The following is a 21,117-nucleotide window of genomic DNA, read 5'->3' as shown; positions in this document are numbered from 1 at the left end:
GAACGGAATTCATTTTCCATTCCGTTCCGTTCCGTTTCCCTCCCTGACAGGTAACATCTTAGAACGTAGCTCCATAAGAGAAACAACACGAAAAACACATGAAAAATTTTGAAAGTTCGTGTTATATGAAAAAAAATCTAATGACACAAATATCTAAAAAGCAGTTCGTACTTCGTGCTAACCGAAATTCGTGTTAGCCGGTAAAACTTTCTATAAGATCATGTCCATCACTTCCGGGACCGAAATTTTGTTCATGCTAATGAATTTACTGTATATGCAAGTTCATTTTGATAAAGTAAGGGACATTCTAAATTGACTTGAAGAAGGAATCAATAAAGTCACATAAAATAAAAAAGCCAATTCATTTCAAAAAGAAAAATAATTTCTCCGTATAAATCATTGGGCTTAAAGTATAGATGGCTTAGGAAATCAACACTATTAGTAATATTAATGTCATTAATTTATAATAATAAATTCTGTAACATGCAGTATATTGCTTTCTGAATGCATAATTCTATTGTACTGTCTTATATCATCTTATGCCACAAATAAAATGGAACGAAAATCGCATGTCCGCATCGGAAACTAAAACTGAGGCTTGGCGCGCTTACTGATGCTACAACATACTTTAACACTCATTTTCAACACTGAAATTATATGGGACGACGGGATTAACTGTTTATAATGGAAAAAAATAAAATGAACTCTTTGAATTTAACGTCCCACGTTATATCTGTTGAGGGAGGCTGAGGGAGACGATGGTTAAAGCAAGTGAATGATAATGGAATGAGAAAGTGCGAGGAAACTGGAGTACCCTGAGAAAACCCACGAGCACGATGTTGTCCTCTACAAACTTACTTGGCCGGTGATTGAACCAAGGACCCCAAGCACCAGAGGTAAGGGCTCTATCACTGAGCTACCGTGCCCCTTGTTTAAAATGGGAGTCCGCGCCATTGCTCAGGTTTTATCCGAGACAACCATTTATGTCGGCGATTGAACCTGGGACCGCACGCGTTAGCCACGACGATTCACGTTTTAAAAAATGAAGTTCTTGTCAGAATCATCGATTATTTAGACAAACAGTATTTTGAAAGAACTCGTATATTATGCTGCATAATCGTAGCAAACACATTTTGTAAAAAATGAAAGCAAAACTGACGAACATCACAAAAACCAGCGATACTTTGGAGAATATTGCACGGAGAGGCACAAGGAAGACACGGAGTTGGCAAGGTTAACAAAGAAGCGCCAGGTAAAAGGAAGTTAGGAGCCTACGCTACGGCTAATGGAGACTGATTGTTTATAAAAGAAAGGTTACACTAATGCAGACTGATTGTTTAACTGAAATTTGATGTACGATCCGAAAGTTTGTTGGTACTTTACGGAAGATTGTGTATAATATTTTTTATGCCATAATACATACTGCAAACCAGGACTATTCATGTCAGGGTATCAGTTACCAAACATCACAAACATAATAAATGTACCAGTTTTATAGCCACATCGGTGAATGTGTGTGAACACACAGTTCAGTGCACAAAACAATACACATGCAAACAACACCAAACATTCTTCATATCAATAACATACAATTATTTTAAAACCATATAAAATTATATGAACAAAAAACAGAACTCAAACGAATACGTATCACAAGAATAAACACAAATACTCAATTTGCAAATTAAATTAAACTTTTATCAGTAAGATATAAGCGTGCAGATAAAAAATGTATAACATGCATACATTTATATCGTTACCAAATGAAAGACGCACTGAAAAAGCTATGTATCAACATATCATAAACAACTTTATACATTGTCAGAAGTGTGAAAGAGTAAATAATATAACTAACCTTACAGTACTAATGTATTTATCTCAGCAAAAATATTTTAGAAAGCCTCATCCTCAGTCACTTTAAATACGAAAAACGATTAATACACTGAACTCACATATTTATAGATCCTGAATTGACTTCGTAAATAAAGTTAAATTATAATGTGTTGGTCAATATACGTAAATCTACAAGGGTTATATTCTGTAATGTGATGCACTGATAGTGTATAAAGTACAAGTTGTGTTCCGGTTAATTAGTTATTGTGATATTATTTACAGTTTTGTGTATTAATAACTTTCTGTACTTGAAGCGACTGAGGATGAAAGACTTTCGAAAATACTTTCGCTGGAATAATACAATGCACTGCAAGGTTAGTCATATCATTTAGTTTAAAAAAATGCTAAGCAGTCTCCATATTTCATTTTATGAAAGTAGTAGTTAGAATCATGTATCCTCACATATCATTCTTGGGTATGTTTGATTGGAATTTAACATTCGAACTTCTCAGTACCCGAGGTTCTATGTGATGTTGATATACAGTTAAGCATACAATTCGAACTAGATAAGCTTCTACATATTTTTCAGAATATTGAGCTTCTTTAGATAGAGGTTGATCAGTAACGAAGACTTACGCACATTTTTTCTTCAGTTTAGTGTACAATCACCTATAGTAAACTCTATGATAGGAACTTACAGTGCAAGAACACACTGGCTGGTTGGTTGGTTGGTAGGAGTTTAGCGTACTTTTATTTTCAACATCAAAGGCTATTACAGTTTAAGGTGGAATCCAACCCACCGTAATGTGTTCAAAATTTAACGACTCTCCTACAAGGAATCGAACAAGGGACCCCGCACTTTAAAGGCGTGTCCACTAGCCACTAAACAAGCAAGGCTAGTGAGATATGCGACAGTATTACATAACTAATTTTTCCATTCACAATGGATACAACTTTATGAAGTATGTCCAATATCAAGGTACTCCTTAGGGTAGTAACTGAATTTGCCCTCATAAAACTTTCTGGTTAACGTGATTTACGCCTGTCACGTTAAAATTATTATTTATTAAACCATTAACAACGTTGATTTTTAATTTATTAAATAGTGCTGAAACTTGACCCATCTTTCTATTTAGCACATTAAATTATATGGGAGATTATTTTTCTTTGAAATCAGTGGAATTTTAATGGTTTGATTTTAACTGAGTTCTTCTTCAAATCTCTTTAGATGCCCCCTTTTTCGTGAAAATTAAATTTTGTTACATATAAATTTAATGTCTAATTAGCAAAATTTACCTTAAGTAATAATTATTTTACGCATAATGCGACTTCATTTTGTAAAAGCAAGAGACACTTAATTAAACTTGAAGATAAAAACAGTAAAATCACATCACTAAAATTTCAGCTAATTTCGAAGAAAACAGAAAAAATATTTTTATATAAATCAGTTGGTTAAAACAAGAAAGATGGAATAGGTACTTCATACTGTCAACTATTAACAAAATTGCAGGTACAACCTATATGATAAATGTAAACTATTTGCAAATCAAGGGCGTGCATATTTAAATATATCATTTGCTAGTTGGTCAACTGCGAAATTGCACCGAAACTTCTCAATAACGAAATAAGAACGTTAATCGCTAGCTTATGGCCACTAAGTTTGATAAAAATACTCTACAATATATATATATTTTTTTTAATATTTCAGTACGCCTTCAGCTATATATATTTAACGGAATATATGTTGCCAGATTTGAACTCTTTCTTTGTTTGAAGTTCGAAATTTCCTCTCATCTACTAAAAAAAAATCAACACTACAACTAAACAAAATCATGCTACATGCAAGGGCTGATAAAAAGCTAACCTGTCTTCGCATTTAGAATGGAATCAATGACACTATCCGCCTCCTCTTTAATGTTCACAACAGGAGGTGGTAGTTGTTTCTTGTCGGGGGTTGTACTATCTGATGGCCTCTTCTCTGCCAGAGAGGGAAGAGAGGGTGGTGGAGCAGCTTTCATGATGGCCGGGATTTCAGGGAGCGGCTTTCCTGGCACACTAGGTGGAAGCTCAAGCAACATGGACAGCGTGGGTGCACCTGCATACAACAACTTGCTGCAGATATAGCAGTTCAGGAAGAGAACACGTAGTTCACACATCCAGTCACACACACACACAAATACACACGTACACAGATGCATATATACACAAATATATGGAAAAACAAACAAACAGTGGCATCAGAAAGTGAATTAAAATTAAAAATATGTAAACCTCTCTTAATTATATGTTACTAGAATAAAGAGTAACTATTTTTAACTGTAACTTGTACAACACAATAGGCATATTTTGAAATAAACGAAACTCACTTTAATAATTGTCCAGTAGAAATTTTAACCCGCAAATTTCAATTCAACAACTGTGAAGCCTTATGTTAGGATGGGTTAGGACTTTTAGGTTAAATTGAAAACAGCATGGCTGCAAAGTAATTACCTAAATTTAAACATAAATTTTGTTAATGGACGCCGTGGTTATGCTTTGTTACTATGATTTCATTTGTTTCTTTGCGCGTATGGACTGTTGCCAAAAATTTTCAATATTAAGAAAATTACAATACTAAATTTATCTGCGTAAATACGTATTTTCGTTCATTTGTATATTGTTTTTAATTTTAAAATAAATATTTTCAGAAAATGAGTATTTATTGAAATTTGTCTTTTCTATGATTTCCTCCTGATCTTATTTAAATTACTTTCTTTTTCGAACATAAAATTTAAATGTATTTCTTTCTATTTCTAATTTCTATAAAAACCTGGATTTGAAAATTGAGTGTTATTTTGGAGAGGTTTTAAGAGACCAAAAATAGGGGTTTCAGTGTCACTGAAATTTCGTGAGTGCTTTTTAATCAAAAGTTTTATACGTTTTAGTCATATCTATATATATATATATGAACCGTCACATTAGCGTTATTTCATATTATTTATAACCCTGATTGCATGTTTTTTAAAACAAAATAATTCTTGTAACAACAATTTGTATTAGCATCAACATCAATTTCAAATTATATTTTTGAAAGAAGTGATGTGATTATATTTGGGAGTTACAGAATTCATATAATTATATTTGCAATGATTATAATATATATTCCCAACGATTATAAGATCAACACACTACATAAATGACAAAAAAGTACTTGTTTTGGCTACCATCAAAAAGTGAATCTCCATAGCATGATGATGATGATAAAAGGGTCTGCATTTTTCTCCAAAACTCACCAACACGAAAACATAGATTTTTCGCTTTATACAACTAAGTAAAATTGATTTTGTTAGAAATGGCATTCAATCAAGAATGAACAAAAACACGTGTGACTGTGATGGTGTGTAAATTTTGCTATATATCTTATAAAGGCAAAATAAAAAGATACATTCAAATTACCAGAAAGGTCGAAATTCCCATTTCCGGCTCTTTATTTTTTTTTTAATATAAAATAATCAGAAAACATCTAGATTTTGAATTTTGATTACACAGATTGGACCATTTACCTTGAAACGCACTTGTAACTTTTAAGCTAATAAATAAAAAGCGCTAAGATTTTATATGATGTAAATATCGACTAGGGAGCATTATTTGACATACTATGCAATACAACCACATTAACAACGTTGTAAACCCTATATAAATTTCATATATATACATAATAATGTAACGTAATGCTATTTGAAATATATATATATATATATATATATTTCAAATAGCATTACGTTACATTATTAAAAAACTATATATTAAACGAAAGTTATACAACACCTATTACCGTCAAATGGGGTGAATAGAAACATGGGGGTGAATAGAAACAAAACTCCCAGATTAGTTTTGGATTTATCTGGACGATAAATTAATCAAGAAAACTGAAATTTCTTAACATAGTCTTATACGGCTAAAGTGTCCAGGGCAGAGACAAAATGTTTTACTGAGTTGGGAACACTGAGGTAGACGGCAGTAGCATTAATGTGTTACTGAAATCTTACACGGTATTTTAGCGCTCCTTAAACTTTCTTGGTAACTATGACATTTTCATATTTGTTGCATTTGAACATATGCCTATTTTGTAGTTTGTTGTTTCATTTACTGACGTTCATAGTAAAAGTTTTCCTTTTGTAAATTATTTTTAATCAAAATTTAACTTTACTGGGATATTGTTATGATTTTTAATTAGTGGGGTGAATAGAAACACTTCTTGTGAAATTCTTGAAATTCCCCAAGGAGTGGAAAATTATTGAGGAGCAGAAAAAAGGACCTGATAGGAATGTATCAACCATCTCTAAGAACAAATTTCCAAGTCTTCTGAAAAAAAAAAGTGTGAAACTGAAGGAGGAAAATATCAGGGCTGGATTTGAAAAGTGTGGAATTTTTCCCCTTTGTCGAGACCAAATATTGAGGATGTTGCCAAAAAAAAGACAATGAACGAGAAGAAACAGAACAGCAAAAGTCATCTCAGACTGTAAACCGTTCCCTTATGGATCTTCTCAGGAGCATGAGAGAAGATGAAAAAATTAAATAAGGGAAGAAGAGAGTACGAATAGATGTTTCTGGTAAGAGTTGTGGTTTGTTTTCTGAAAATGATACATTTTCATCAAATCACAACGAAACTCAACCTACCTTTGTATTGTCGGAAGATTAGAAAGACAACACTCCAGAAGACAACATTCCAGACGATCACGAACTAGATGATGGTTTTCTAAAGCTGGTGATTTTGCTGTGGTAAAATGAGAAGCTAAAACTCGATGAGACTATTCAGCACCCAAGTGCGAAAATGGGAACATGATGCATATGTGGGAGTGTTTTATAAGAGAGCACATAAACAATGAAATTTTCAGAACGAAACTGTTGGGTTTTATTAGGAGTTCGTCAGCACGCTTTAAGTATATGATAACTTTCGGGCCCCTTCGTGGCTAAGCGGTTAGCGTACGCGCCTTTGGCGTGGGAGACTCGGGTTCGATTCCCGGTGGGAGCTCATGTAGTTCTGATTCTACGTTAATCAGTAGGTCCACGTCTCATATAGTCTCGCTGCTGAACGGGACGTAAACCTCAAAATCAACTCAACCCATGATAAGTTTCCCTGATGATTTCAGTGGTTTAAATCTTATTCAAATATCATCAAAACTATATGATCGTTTATACCTATATTGTGCATTGTATTGTTTTATAAGTTTGTAACTTATGTAATACTGGTCTTATTGAACTAATATCTTGCAGGTATCAAATAAATAGTTCGTTTCAACAAATACGCTGTTTCTTTTTTACCTTTCCAATAGTATAAAAGAAACAACAATGAAAATAAAGTAATTGTTTCTATTCACCCCATGGGTAGAGGTGATTAGAAACATTAAGAAAAATCAAGGTGAAGAAAAGTGTAGTTGATAAATTAATATGACGTTTACTGAAATTCATTAGCATATTAAGACCTTTCTTTTGGAATAATCTGATACGCGAAATCTTTAACATTACCAGACTTATATTCTCATATAGCCAAAAATGTGTTTCTATTCACCCCATTTGACGGTAAGTGTTACGAACGAATTAAGGCCACTAGTGAAAAGGTTGGAGCAATGCAAATCCGAAGTACCTTAGTGTTGAATACTGTTTAAAAAAAAAAAAAAAAAAAGTTACTAGGAATTGAAACTTTGACTTATTTCAAAAGGTTTTATTTAAAAAAAGAAAAAAAAACCTGCTTAGATAAACATGATATCCAAGCAGATATCTTTCAGTTTAACGTTCCACGATTATGTTTTTTGCGCTAAGGGAGACGATGATGAAGTGAAGTGAATGATGATGGAAGAATTGCTGGAATGAGAAAGTAGGAGGAAACAGAAAGCCACGGACAGGATGATATCTACTATATACTTACTTGGCCGGGGATCGAATTAAAGATCCCACGCACCAGACGTAAGCGCTCTATCACTGACCCACTGCACTCCCTATGACGCAATTAAATGGATAGTTTTCAATACTGCTATTTGGTATCTCAAACTGTTCCGGAGAAGAAGTTTAAACCTGTTTTAAAATTATGTAATTGTGAAAACTTGTAATTACAAGCACCAAGAATTGTTGTTATAATGTTAGAGAAGCAAACCAGAGCAACAATTATTTCTAAACTGTCCCAAAAATATGTCATTGTAAGCCGTATACCAATTTCTAACCATGGTTTTTGTATCTTGGAAACGTTTGAGAAATCATATTGCTGTAAACGAGATTATGATCTTTGTGTCGACTGAAAATCATCCATGCAATTGGATGTGATATTTATCTAAACAGCTTCTTTTCGAAATAAAGCCTTTTAAAAGACGACAAATTTCCAATCCCTTGTAACTTTATTTCTATTTATTCGAAACAAATCGTATCATGAGCATACCATTCAACACTACGGTACTTCGGAAGTGCATTGCCCCATCCGTATCACTTGCATTATTATCTGTTGTAGGGGCCTCCGAATTATGGGTATTTACGATACTGTGGCACCCTTAGTTTGTAACATTGTAACATTGAATAATATATGTAGTATTGTGTGTCTTCGTTAAACATGTAGATTGGAAATTTGTAATCAATTGACGTAGTGCCATTAAAAAAAGTAAAACTTTATGTTCAGTTGGCAACACTGTTAATCTGGTGGTACTGCAGAGTATGTCAAGCGATTTCCCTCTTTTAACATTCGCTTCGTATAATTATATATATATATATATATATATATATATATATATATATATATATATATATATATATATATATATATATATATATATATATATATATATATATATATATAAGTTTAAAGTTTCAAGGGCGTTTCAAAATAAATGGTATCCTTCATTAAACACGATTTAGAGACAAATGCCGCGTACGGGCGGTATAACGTTTCCGTGACTTTTTCATGGAGAAGAGATGGTGTGATCAGTATTACTCTTTGATAGCCTATATTCCAGGCTTCTTTAGCCACTTATTTGACAAGGGTTGGATAAACCCCCGAGCCATATACGGATGAAGATTGAATGACAGAATAATTCCCTTACCACTACCTGAAATAGAACCTAAGCCGCTCAGTAGGCAGGAAGAAAGATGTCTTGCCGATTACAGCTCTGGTTCATAGAACACTGATAAGGATAATTTAAACAAGGCTTGAGATTAAATCATATTAAATTACACAGTTAAAGAAGTGAAATCATGAAACACAATCACAGCGTCCAACAGCAACAATAAAAATTTTTACATCTAGGTAATTTAATTTAATTTTCAAGTCAATCCTACTTTTAATATAACATGCACAAACCTCAATTTGCCAACATATCCTAGCATCAAGCCTGACGAGCCTGTTGAAATTGCACTAAACATTTGTTAAAATGTTTTGTTTATTTCCTTATTTCCTTCCTTTCATCCCGTAACTTTTTATACAGTTTTCTTTTTTAATTTTCTCACCTCTTGAACGTAATTTTCAACCATATACTACATTTGATATTACACTGCCTACTGATGTATTTTTTAAAAGAATCCATGCGTTTGATCTTTATAAATAACTGAATTTTTTTATATAAGTATGCAAGTTAAAGCACAAAAATTAAAAGGTTTTATAGCATAACTAGATAAAGTGCAAAACAGCATTATGATGGTGCTGACGAAAACAATAATTTATCGCTGAAAATGTTTAGGATTGGTTTTACCTCGGATGCTCCAGGTGAATACGACTTCTAATATTATTGTTAATAATAATAATAATAACATGCACCTTATTATTTTATTAAATAATTTATCCTATTATTTAATTGACCAAATTGTTTAAAAACGAACACGCTCCGTCTTCAAGGGTGGTAGAGTAAAAATAATAAAATAAAAATAATTCATCTGCATGTAGTTTTCACTATTGATGACTTGGAAGCAACTCCATTATGTTACGTGCTCTGCCACTTCTTTTAAGTTTTTAGTCTACCAGCGACAAAGACACAGGTTGTCCGTTGAAATAGTTTGGTCAACTGAATAATCAGATGCTTTAAATTAGTTAGTTTTTTACCATTTCAATTAATAACCTCTTCAAGTTGTTTTCAATTAAAGTTATTTCACGCTTTAACTAGTTATGATATTTCAAGAACTAAACTTCACGATTTAACGGTAAAATAAGTTTTAAGAAAACATCTATATATTCTTTATATACCATATAAACGTATAAATTTTATTGGAATGATAAATATTTCAAGACTTTTTTTTTCATTATTTGTTATTCTATTGTTTTGAATTAACCCATTGAACATCAGTTTTATTTCTATTGCGTTTTCACCAAACAGCGACGTGATTTCATCAATAACAATTATTTTCACATTCAAATTCATTTAGATGATTATGCATATCAGGACATTAAATATGAATATGATCACAGTACGCAACATGTTCTATGAAATTCTTTACAAATAAGATTTATTTAAGAGTTCTAATGACACGATCAGGAATTCTAATTATCACCCTACTTTACAGATTTATGCAATTCCTGAATACCACTTATACTTCCGAGTTTTCGATTCTTCACTGGAGTCTTAAGTCTCGGAGAATAAAAACAGGAGAGAGATAACTAAAACCATCATGAAAAAATAAAAGGAACGGATTTATCAGGTAGAGCAATGTCAGAGACACTTTGTCAAAACCTTAAATCACACATCAAATGATGAATGATGTGTAATTTATGGTTTTGACAAAGTGTCTTTACCATTGCTCTACCCTGGTAAGTCCGTTCCTTTTATTTTTCAATGACGTTTTTAGTCGTCGAATTAACTATGCAACCTAAGATATACAATACGGATATTTCATTTTAGTACAAGCGTTCGAAACACAAATACATGATGCAAGACAGGATACTGCTACAATTATAAAACTGTATCAAGCAATGATATTTTTTGCTGCAGTCTTCCCTCTATTCACATTATCGAAATAATGGTACTCAGAATAATGATACAGCTGTTACTTAACCTAGCAATATGAGTGAAAGAAGAGCTCTTCGCAAACGTTCCAAAAACCTGTCGCCATCTTCAGTGCGCGCTTCAGAAATCCATGCTGCTTGTACAACTACATATTTAGTTCACTTTCCTCCATTGTAGAAGTAACGTTTATGGTTAAAGTGACAACTTATCATTGCAATGTTTGCATTGAATTGAAATTCGGGGCTTTTGTGAATACTGTTGTGTTTTCGATTAACACCAACTAAGTTTTCAGGCCACAATTACCTAGGTTAAGTAATAGCAAATATATACACGAAAATCCAATCCAATTTAAATTACCATATCTACAGATATAATCTAATGTCCTTTAAAACCACTGGAGAGCGAAACACCATCTGCTAGTTAACAACTACTTAAGAAAGTTCTCAACTTATTTTTATCCATTTTTTCAGTACCAACCGTAGCAACTGTCTGGCAAGCGAGAGATGGAGGTTCAAATGATAGCCAATACAATGATCAGATTTTCTATTACGACATCGTTGTTGGTACCTAAAAGCATTATATTTATACGGGTAATTGCACATGAATGGAATATCCTTGCTCATCCATTGCAAACATCACTTATTATAGAAAAACGAACGAGAGACAATAGATAGAAAAATTCTCAAAGTTTACGACAGTGATTGTTTCATGGTGAAATTACCATTAGTTGAATCATGGATGTTCTTGTTTTAAGATGACGAGCAATTACGAATAGGCATTTACTATGTTATAATTAACTAATTCAACTACAAAGGTGCTGGGCATTCCCGCACACGTTTTGATCAAGAATCACCAAATCGGAAAATACCTAGCGTTTGGGATAGTCAATTCAAAAAAACTATACTGATAAATGGAGGAAACAAATTGATTTTTAGCACACCAATTCGTTTAAGTGTGAATTCACTGATACACAAAGAGTAAAAAATGCAAGCCTGGAGCGAGACTTGAATCTGAGATCGGCATACCGTGTGTTCGTCGGCATCGGCTTTCGATTGGGTAGCGTAGTGGTTAACGCATTGGCACGATACGCTGAAGATTCCAGCTTCGAGTCCCAGTCCAATCGTGCATCTTCTCACTCTATGTATCATTGAATTCGCTCATATAGAGGAACTGGTGTGTTAAAAATCGACTGTTTCCTCCATTTATCAATATAATGTACAAAATAACCGTCAGAGGTGCTCTGAATGTGGACACTGGATTGTCCAAGTACAACAAGAGTTGTGATACAAACCATCTGGTCTAAGTGAGTGAACACCAACTTTAAAAATGGGGCAATATGTGAATGGGGGGAGGGGGCTGTTTAGGAAGCCAACTAACTAGCGTAGTATTTAACACATCGATACAGTACACCGAAAATCACAGTTTAGTCGTGAATTTTTTCACTCTTTCTATATCAAAAAGACTAGTTCTGGAAAGGTCCAACGTTTACTGAATGAGCAGCTAATTTCCGATTGGATTTATAACCAACAATGATGAAGTGTATCGGAAATGGCAAACCAGATCACCTCAGTTTACTTCTTGCGATTATTTCTTGTGGGGACATGTGAAGAATTCTACCGGTTGTAAGCCTCCAATATGTCTGAGTTATAACGCCGTATAGCAAAAATTTGACTACTGTCTAGACATACTGTATGTCGCGTCACACGCGACTCTCAACTGAATTTTTGTGACTTCGTGAAGTTTACAAAAAATTCTTGTTTTCCTACTACCTATTGAAGTTTCAGATCACCTTTCAGTACCAAAACTATAGGAGACGTAGACCTAAAGTTTAAGGTGGAATCCGCACAACCGTTGCCCTCCCCACTGGTCTGGTGACTAGCATGGTGTCCCGGGTTTGGTTCCCGGTAGAAGAGTTTTGAAAAATTTTAACAATGGTTTAGACCCTCCGGAAATGGAACCCGGGAACATGTGCGCCAAAGGCTTTTCCTATCTATTGTTATCTCGTGCATTTTTCTAAATAGTTTCCTTATAGTGGACGTGCGAAGTTATTCCATTCACTTGTAATTATCCTGTATATTATCAAAAACTAATTATAAACACTACCACAGATCATAATTAAACGGAAATAGTGTTGTAATCTCTTACACTCAGGCTTCATCAGATAAGAAAGTAAAGAAGAAAAAAAAAAAAAAAAGAATCGTTAAACGACAAGCGAATACCTGGAAAACCATATTGACATCCTGGTTCGTAATACATAAAGAAATTACCTATTTCCTATCGCATGATTATCATTAAATATTCTTATTAATTTTCAACAACAAAGAATATCACAGCTTTAACAATTTATAACCCTACGATGCACCAATATCCTGTCTTGTACTATTCAAATCATATTGCAATTGCTTATATTAACATTTTTATTATTATTATTATTATTTTAATGGTGGGTGTTTACTGTATGCAGCTCGTTTTACAATATTACTAAAAGATTGTCGCAATATGTTAAAACTGACTAATTTTGACGCAATAGAAGAATATAAAATTAATGTCTATTCTGTATTTCGACGAATATTACATCTTACCAACTTGAGAGGTGCAAATATCAATAAAAAGGACACATCCAATTAATATTTACAAAGCGTTGCAAATATGAAATGCCGTGCAATAAAATGACAATAATCAAAAGCATACGAATTGCCACTTTCAATTTCACAAAAATAAAAAAAAAAAAATAAAAATAAAAAAGCAACACAAAACACCAGGAATAAAGAATACACTTGCAGAAATAAAAGCAATATTGTTTAGGCATTACACTGAGTGCATGTGCAAGTGCATTATTATTAGAGGTGGTCCCATTTATACGAAATATTTAATACAAATTTATTTAACATTTGAATAAAAATGGTACGACTAAACAGAACTTTAAAAAAGATAAAAATAGTGCACTTTATTAAACATGAAAATATATGAATTAAATTTGAACCCAAACTGAATACTGAATGTATTTTTTTCTTTCTTTTTATACCTGAAGAAGGTGACGTCGTATGAGGTTTTGGGTGTTCTTCTGACGCCCCACTGATTGCCGTTGACACAAGATTTTTTAATCCAGGTGACACAGTTGTTCCTACAGGACTACTTGATACAGGAATACCTAGCAAAAATAAATAAATAAATAAATAAATAAATAAATTAATTAATTAATTAATTAATTAAAAAAATAAGTCATATGCTGCTCCCACTATTGAGTATTGCTCTCCTATCTGGTCTATGGCCTGCCCTACTCATTAAAAAAAAAATAAATTCTGTAATTAATTTTTTTTTAGCCATTGTGTCCTATCGAGTACCTCACCTCCGAACACTTCTAAAAAATAACGTTTTAAAATCCCTCAATATCAAACCTCCCCTAGTGAGAAACAAAATTTCTGATCTAATATTTTTGCAAAAAATTGTACATGGCCACATATCATATGATCAGTTGTTAAGTCAGATCAATTTTCGCGTACCCGCTAGAACAACACGGTCTAATGATTTCTTTTACACTCGAGCTACGAGAGTTAATATTGTCCAAAGGTTCCTTCTAAACCGAATTGTTAGCACGTATAATGTTACCAGAAACTGTAGACGTTTTTTCAAATGAGCATACCTTCAGATCATCTATAAATAAACTATCTTTGTAATGTTGCCATTGTACTGTACCATCTTGATTTCAAATTGTTATTCTATTGTTATGTTACAAATTGTTAAAATGTTTCAGTGTAAAATGACCTAGTGCTGTATCTGAAACCTATTATAAATAAATAAATAAATAAATATGATTTCTACAGATATAATATTGCCATATACGTGCAAATGTGATACAATGTTTTTAGTATAAGAACAGTTTATAAAGAAAACACACTCGCAATATAATCGCAGCCTAGCGATCTTTAAACTTCAAAAACATTTTACTTTCATACCGCACAGGGCTGTACCAACTGTATCACTGTGCCGTGACGTTGGAAAAATCACCAAAATCATACGTATAGACAAACCCATATTTAAGTGTTTGACGTCCTTGATCGAAGAGAACTTTGCGCCTCAGCCTCTCTTCTTTGTTCGTATTCAGTTGTGTGTAAGAACAAACAACACAAAAAATAAAAAAAAGAATAAGTAAATAAAAAACTGACAAAAAGAGGAGACATTTTAGTGTGTCTCTCTGATACAAAATATAGGCAAAAATTATTAAACTACTAAAATTAATGATACGCAGAGTGCAAAACTGTACTACTGGACCGAGATTCGAAGCTGGGATCTTCGGCGCAATGTGCCGATGCGTTAACCACTACGCTACCTAGTTCGCTTCCTTCAGTCGTGCTTTTTGTTTCTCTCTGTGTATAGTTGAATTCGCACCTATAGATGAATTGGTGTGTTAAAAATCTTACATATTTCCTTCATTTTTTGTTAATATAATACACAATATGACAGTCAGAGATGTTCTAAATGTGGACACTGGATTGTGTAAGCACAACAGTTGTAGAATGCACCATGTGGACCAAGTGAATGAACGCCGACTTCAAGAATGAGGGAATATATGTAGAGCGTAGTGGTTAATGCATCAGCACGGTACACCGAAGATCCCGGCTTCGAGTTACGGTCCAGTCATGTTTTTTTTCACTCCTTATGTATCATTGAATCCGCACCTTTAGTACTGAGGTTGTTTCCTTCCTCTAATTATCAATATAATATTAAATTAAATACGGGTCTACAGAAAATCAAACCCCGTTAATCAATTCAATCATGCCCGCAATTCCACAAAGAAAATGATCCTCTTGCTTTGGAACTAGCAAATACACTAATTACAGTTTTAAAGCCACATTCACAGCTAAACATGATGCCTTGGGCCCGGGTCCCAGTGGTCCATGCGTAGAGATGGGCCCATGTATACGTAATGGTAATGCGTGAGTTATGCTTCGATATGACATACACAAAATTTGCTATTAATGTACTTTCACTACGCTTCCATGGGTTTTTCAAATTTATAGGAGTATACATTCCGTAACTACCAGAAAAAGAAGATGCAATAAAGACTGGTATTTGAATCTTAAAAAGAACTTTAAATTGGTATGTTTTCCACTGTAATATTTTTAAATTATCCATATTATATTTTATGTTAGGCATTTTTATTTTTCCATTAAAATTATCTCGAAAACTTCAGGTCGTATTATATAGGGTGTATATACATGAATACAGCAGTTTCTTTATACTATCACTTAGATGCGGTTTTTAAAGTTACAGTAAAGACTGTGAACTTAGCCACCTGCTTATCTTGGCCTGGTTCGTCTTGAACCTGCATTTTCCCCTAAGACATTCGTTACTTACTCTATAAGTTGGCCACCTGTCTATCTTGGAAGTTGGCCACATTGAAGCAATGTTTACCCAATGATGATAATAATAAATTTACCTGCGTATCTTGGCCACGCAAAATACCGTTTTGTTGTTTTTCTTAACTCTTTCGTATTCCCATATGAAATGAAATGAAATTTTGAGTTTTACGTCCCACGGTTATGCCGGTTAGGCTAAAGGAGACGGTGATAATGAGTAATGAATGAAATGGTGGAATGAAGAAAGTGGGAGGAAACGGGAGAACCCCGCGAAAACCCACGCGTATTCCCATATGAGAGGCAGATGTTCTGTATTTGTAACTGGAGACAAGACGCATGGATTCCCACGATTTGTTCTTGGAGGTCAATGACCAGAACGCTACCCTGATAAAGAGGTGGTGAAGGAAGATGTGAATAAGAAAAGCCACGTACAGGAATTCAGGAAATGTTTGTACGTATTTGTTTACCCTGGCTGTTTTGGTGAAACCGTTAGCTATATCGGCTTCTTTCATCAGTGGGGAGCTTCAGTAATTCTGGAAAATTCTCAAGGTTAAAGCTAACCATGTCAATTGTCAAGTATTGGCACCTGACGGCTTGTCGAAAGGTAGCGGAGGTTTTGAGATATGAATTTCCTTAACATCCTTCTCAAAACATCTTTTGTCCCGAGGGAAACACTTGTAGCTCATTAACAAGAGGTAGTTAACTACAAAATTAGAATGTGCATATGTGCAAAAAGAATAAAAGAAATACGTTTAGAAAGAACCACGATGAATAATAACTGTATAATAAATGATTTGCTATTTTTTTGAAAGGTATCTACAGAAAATATTTGTTACCGCCGAAAAAAGTCATATAAACTGCATATAAATTGTTCAATTTATAATTTTGCTTTTCTTATTTTCAATCTCAATAACTCAGTGTGCTACAGTATCAATTTCAATAAACTGCGTACAGTTTCTATTTTATAGTTGTTTGTGTTAATGTGTTTTTAATACGAATAATTCAGTATACCAGACTAGTACATATACGAGGGAGGATCAAAAAGTAATGCCTCCCTCATTATATTTTTTTTTCTATTACAGCTACTGACTTATCTATGCATGACGTTATAGAGGTAGCCTTCCTCCACTAATGTAGTCTTTTCTTTTTCAGATTGAGTTATTAGAACCATGGATCTACAGCTAAAAGCAAGAGTCGTTATCGAATTTTTGGCGAAAGAAGGTTGTACAGCTAAGAAAATCCATATGCGCTTGAACAATATTTATGGGGATGCGGTAATGGACATTAGCAATGTACGGCGTTGGGTGAAGAAGTTTAGCAACGGAGAAACAGAAATCGCTGATAAACCAAGAAGTGGCCGGCCGACAACATCGATCACAGATGCAAATCGAGAACGTGCTGAGGAATTGATTCGAGAAGACAGGCGCATTACAGTTCAGAGTGTGCTGATGCATTGAACATCTCGTATGGCTCGGCCCAGGGAATAATTGCTGACCTGGGATATTACAAAATGTGTGCTAAGTTGGTAACTAAGCAATTGACTGAATCGGAGGAGGCGAGTGGACATTTGTCAAGAACTCCTGGACGTATTTGCAGTTGAAAATCAAGACTTCTTCAAAAATTTGGTCACTGGAGATGAGACGTGGGCATATCTGTATGACCCTGAGAGCAAAGTGCAATCCAAGGAATGGCGGCACAGTGATTCTCCCCGTCCCATCAAATTCAAGTCTACCACATCAACCCAGAAGATTATGGCAACAGTCTTTTGGGATACACAGCAACCTCCTGAATTTTTCCAAAAAGGTTTCGACGCCTGGGTTCAAAGATGGCGTAAATGTGTTCAAATTCATGGAGACTATGTTGAAGAGTAGAATTCTGTAGAGGACAGTTCAGGCTATGCTCTGCAATAGCTTGTCTTGTTCTAAGTTCAATAATACATTTTTTGTGACACAGGAGACATTACTTTTTGATCCCTCCTCGTATTAAATATACTGTAGTAATTATTTCTAGTACTGTATATTGTTATGATTACTCTATATACATTATTTAAAAGTAGCAGTTGCCATTGTTAATTAAAATTTTACAATCAAGTATTACTAGAAATCCTATTCTAAAAATACAACAATCACACTTATTTTCTATAAGTTGGCCACTTTTCAATGGAACCGATGGTGGCCAACATAGACAGGTTTCACTGTATCTGGAGGCTCAAATTAATGAGCAAGACAGTTTCAGGTATACGCATGCGCCCAGATAGGTTTTCTTTGTTCCTGCTTGGCAGCGACATTAACAAAGATGACGACTCTTCAACACCAGGCATTTTGTATTTTGCAGTTTGCTAATTGTAAATAAGTTATTACAGTTCAATATGCGTTTCGTAGAGAGTTAATCGTGATCCCCAAAGTGCCAACAACATTCGTCGATGGCATAATCAGTTTGAAAGTAAAAGTACGGGACGACCAAGAGTGTATGAGTAGAATGTTGAGCGCGTTAGGGAGTCTTTCTTACGAGGTCCTAAAGAGTATGTTAGGAAGGTCAGTCGTGAACTTGCAATGACAGTGATGACAGTATGGAAAGTCTTACGTCCCTACAGTTTACAAATGCTACAGGCTTTAAATCCTACTGACTACGCTGTGCGCTCTGACTTTGCAATTAAAATGTTGCACCAGGAAAATGATGACTTTCTTGATCGTGTTATGTTCAGTGATGGATCAATGTTTTATCATAGTGGTAAGATCAACACGCACAATGTCAGAATCTGCGTATCCGAAAATTCCCCCATGAACTCTTACTGCGCGAACGAGACTCTTCCCAAACGTTAATGTGTTCTGTGCTGTTTCCCGATGAGAAGTTTATAGGCCATTCTTTTTCGTTGATGACACCATAACTGGAATAACTTATTTATATATGTTCTGAGAAGGGCTCTTTCCCCAACTGCAAGATAAAACAAGTAACTTCCTCTGGCAAGAAGATGGCACATCTGCACACGGGCATCACTGTGTACTAGATTAATTGAATGATGATGTCAGGAGTGCTGCATTGGTCGGCATGGACTCCATGACAAGGCTTGTCTCTAATGGGCTCCAAGATCATTGGATCTCACACCATGCGATTTTCTCTTTGGGATTTTGTAAAGGACCGTGCCTTCACTGCTTCCTTACCTGCCTCAGTTGAGAGACAGGATTCGAGCAGCTGTTGCTGCTATCACTCCAGACATGTTACTCTTTCACTGAACATGAGTTTGTTACTTTTAGTTAAAGTGTAATTATAACACCTTTAAAACTGCTATATTCATTTATGTATACCCTGTATTGGAGGTCATATTACATTTGGGTTTAATTTATAATAAAATTTAACAAAGAAGAGTCTGGATTTTTTAAAAATGCATACACCACATGAAATTGCATACATTTTGAAGGTTATTGCATATCTAAGGGTATTCGCATATATTTAAAGTTACCAATCATTTTAACATTTTTAACATCCTGAATCGGAGGCTTCGTATATACTGGGCATTCATTAAAAAATGTTTTTCCTACCTTCTGAGTAATGGGATACCCTTTTCTATTATCAAGATATTAGTTTTATTCTTGTGCAATTTTCGGTAATTGTTGAAACAATTAAGCCTCTAGAAGTTCACAGTGCATCATTCTACGAATAACTCGAAGCTCACAAGAAAACAATTTCCTTAAGTTTTGCCCTACGTGAAATTACAGGGCTCATAGTGATCTTGTCTCTTGTAAATAGTTGAAAAGTGACCTAAAGCACACGAAAAAGTGACCAAAATCTCATCATGCCTGTTTTTCCTTTGTCAATTTCTCCATCACCTCTTTCTTTGTTTGTTGTTTTGTTTCATCTTTTCTACTTTAATTCTTCTTTTTGAGCTTCCTCCTTTCTTACGTTTTCTAAGTATGCTTTGTAGTTACGGTAAGCAGACTTAGCAGATGTAAGAAGCTTCTGAGTAAGTGGAACCAGTTCTGGCTTATTTCCGAATTTCTTCATCTCAGACATTATATTTAACTTAGCATTGAGAGTTCTCAATGCCATGAAATATTCAAATTCATCACCTACTCTTAAGAACATACATGAAGCATAATACAAGATGAACATGATGAACCACACAAACACGCACACAACGTTGAGCGGAGAGTTAACTATTGCGAGAGAAAACTAAAAGACTATTATGATAGAAGAAAGAATAGACACAGAAGGGTTCTCAACCCCACCTTGAGAACTTAAGCATCCACCACCCATCCACTATGCTTTAGAAAGAATAAAAGCTGAAGTGAGAATAAAGCTGGCTGTTTCACATGTGGCAGCAAGTACTGAAGCTTTCAGAAGAGTAATGAGTAACAAGTTTCTGCCCTTTTCCATTTATTTTTATATTTTTCTTAGAAAACTGCCATGCGGAACATAAATCACCGAAAAAGTCACTTTACCTCCCAGAAAAGTAACTTTTAGTGACAAATTTGAAAAAAAGTAACTTTTAATGACCAACTTGAAAAAAAGTAACTTTTAGTTAAAAAAGTGACTCGCTATGAGCCCTGAAATTAGAAAAAAGTTAAAAAGAAGATGGACAAGATACTTAGCTCAAGTCAAAGATCAAGTTAAGCAACAAGTACCTATGTGGAATCAGTAAATCTTTGACAGATGAATGGTCCGAACCTTGCGTTATTGTACAAATTTTGACCAATCCCATTAGTTGATGCTGACAGATCATTTTCGGCCTATTACCCTATTTTAGCACACAATAGATGGAAGTTTAATACCAGAAAGCCTTGAAAAGCTCCTAGTGGAAATTCATACTGCACACAATAAACAAGTAAATCTGAAATCAATAAGCTGTTTTTTTTTAAGTGGATACTGTTTTACTTATGGTGGATATTTCCTAAACTCTATAGTGCATACCTAACTTCATATTTTCAGTGAATAAAAATCCGAGCTCTAGTCATAAGTAACGAAGATCT

At 34.2% G+C, this 21,117-nt stretch overlaps 1 protein-coding gene across 3 annotated transcripts in view; it reads right to left on the bottom strand.

Moving 5' to 3' along the window:
• The window catches only part of Brd8 (Bromodomain containing 8), a 108,167-nt gene that overhangs the window by 38,153 nt on the left and 48,897 nt on the right, over positions 1 to 21,117 (bottom strand). For 2 of the 3 annotated variants that reach the window (XM_081734319.1, XM_081734320.1), the window contains exons 9-10: positions 13,816 to 13,941; positions 3,698 to 3,928 (exon numbers count right to left, since the gene is read on the bottom strand). In XM_081734319.1, the coding sequence (XP_081590445.1) occupies positions 3,698 to 3,928; positions 13,816 to 13,941 (357 nt within the window). The remainder of the gene's footprint in view (positions 1 to 3,697; positions 3,929 to 13,815; positions 13,942 to 21,117) is intronic. The other variant, XM_081734321.1, reaches the window with a different exon arrangement.

The sequence above is a fragment of the Thermobia domestica genome, chromosome 12, assembly GCF_964235325.1.
Source record: "Thermobia domestica chromosome 12, izTheDome1.hap1.1, whole genome shotgun sequence".
Classification (NCBI taxonomy): domain Eukaryota; kingdom Metazoa; phylum Arthropoda; class Insecta; order Zygentoma; family Lepismatidae; genus Thermobia; species Thermobia domestica.
Note: the sequence above shows the minus strand (reverse complement) of the source record. Positions and strands in the feature narration are given on the sequence as shown.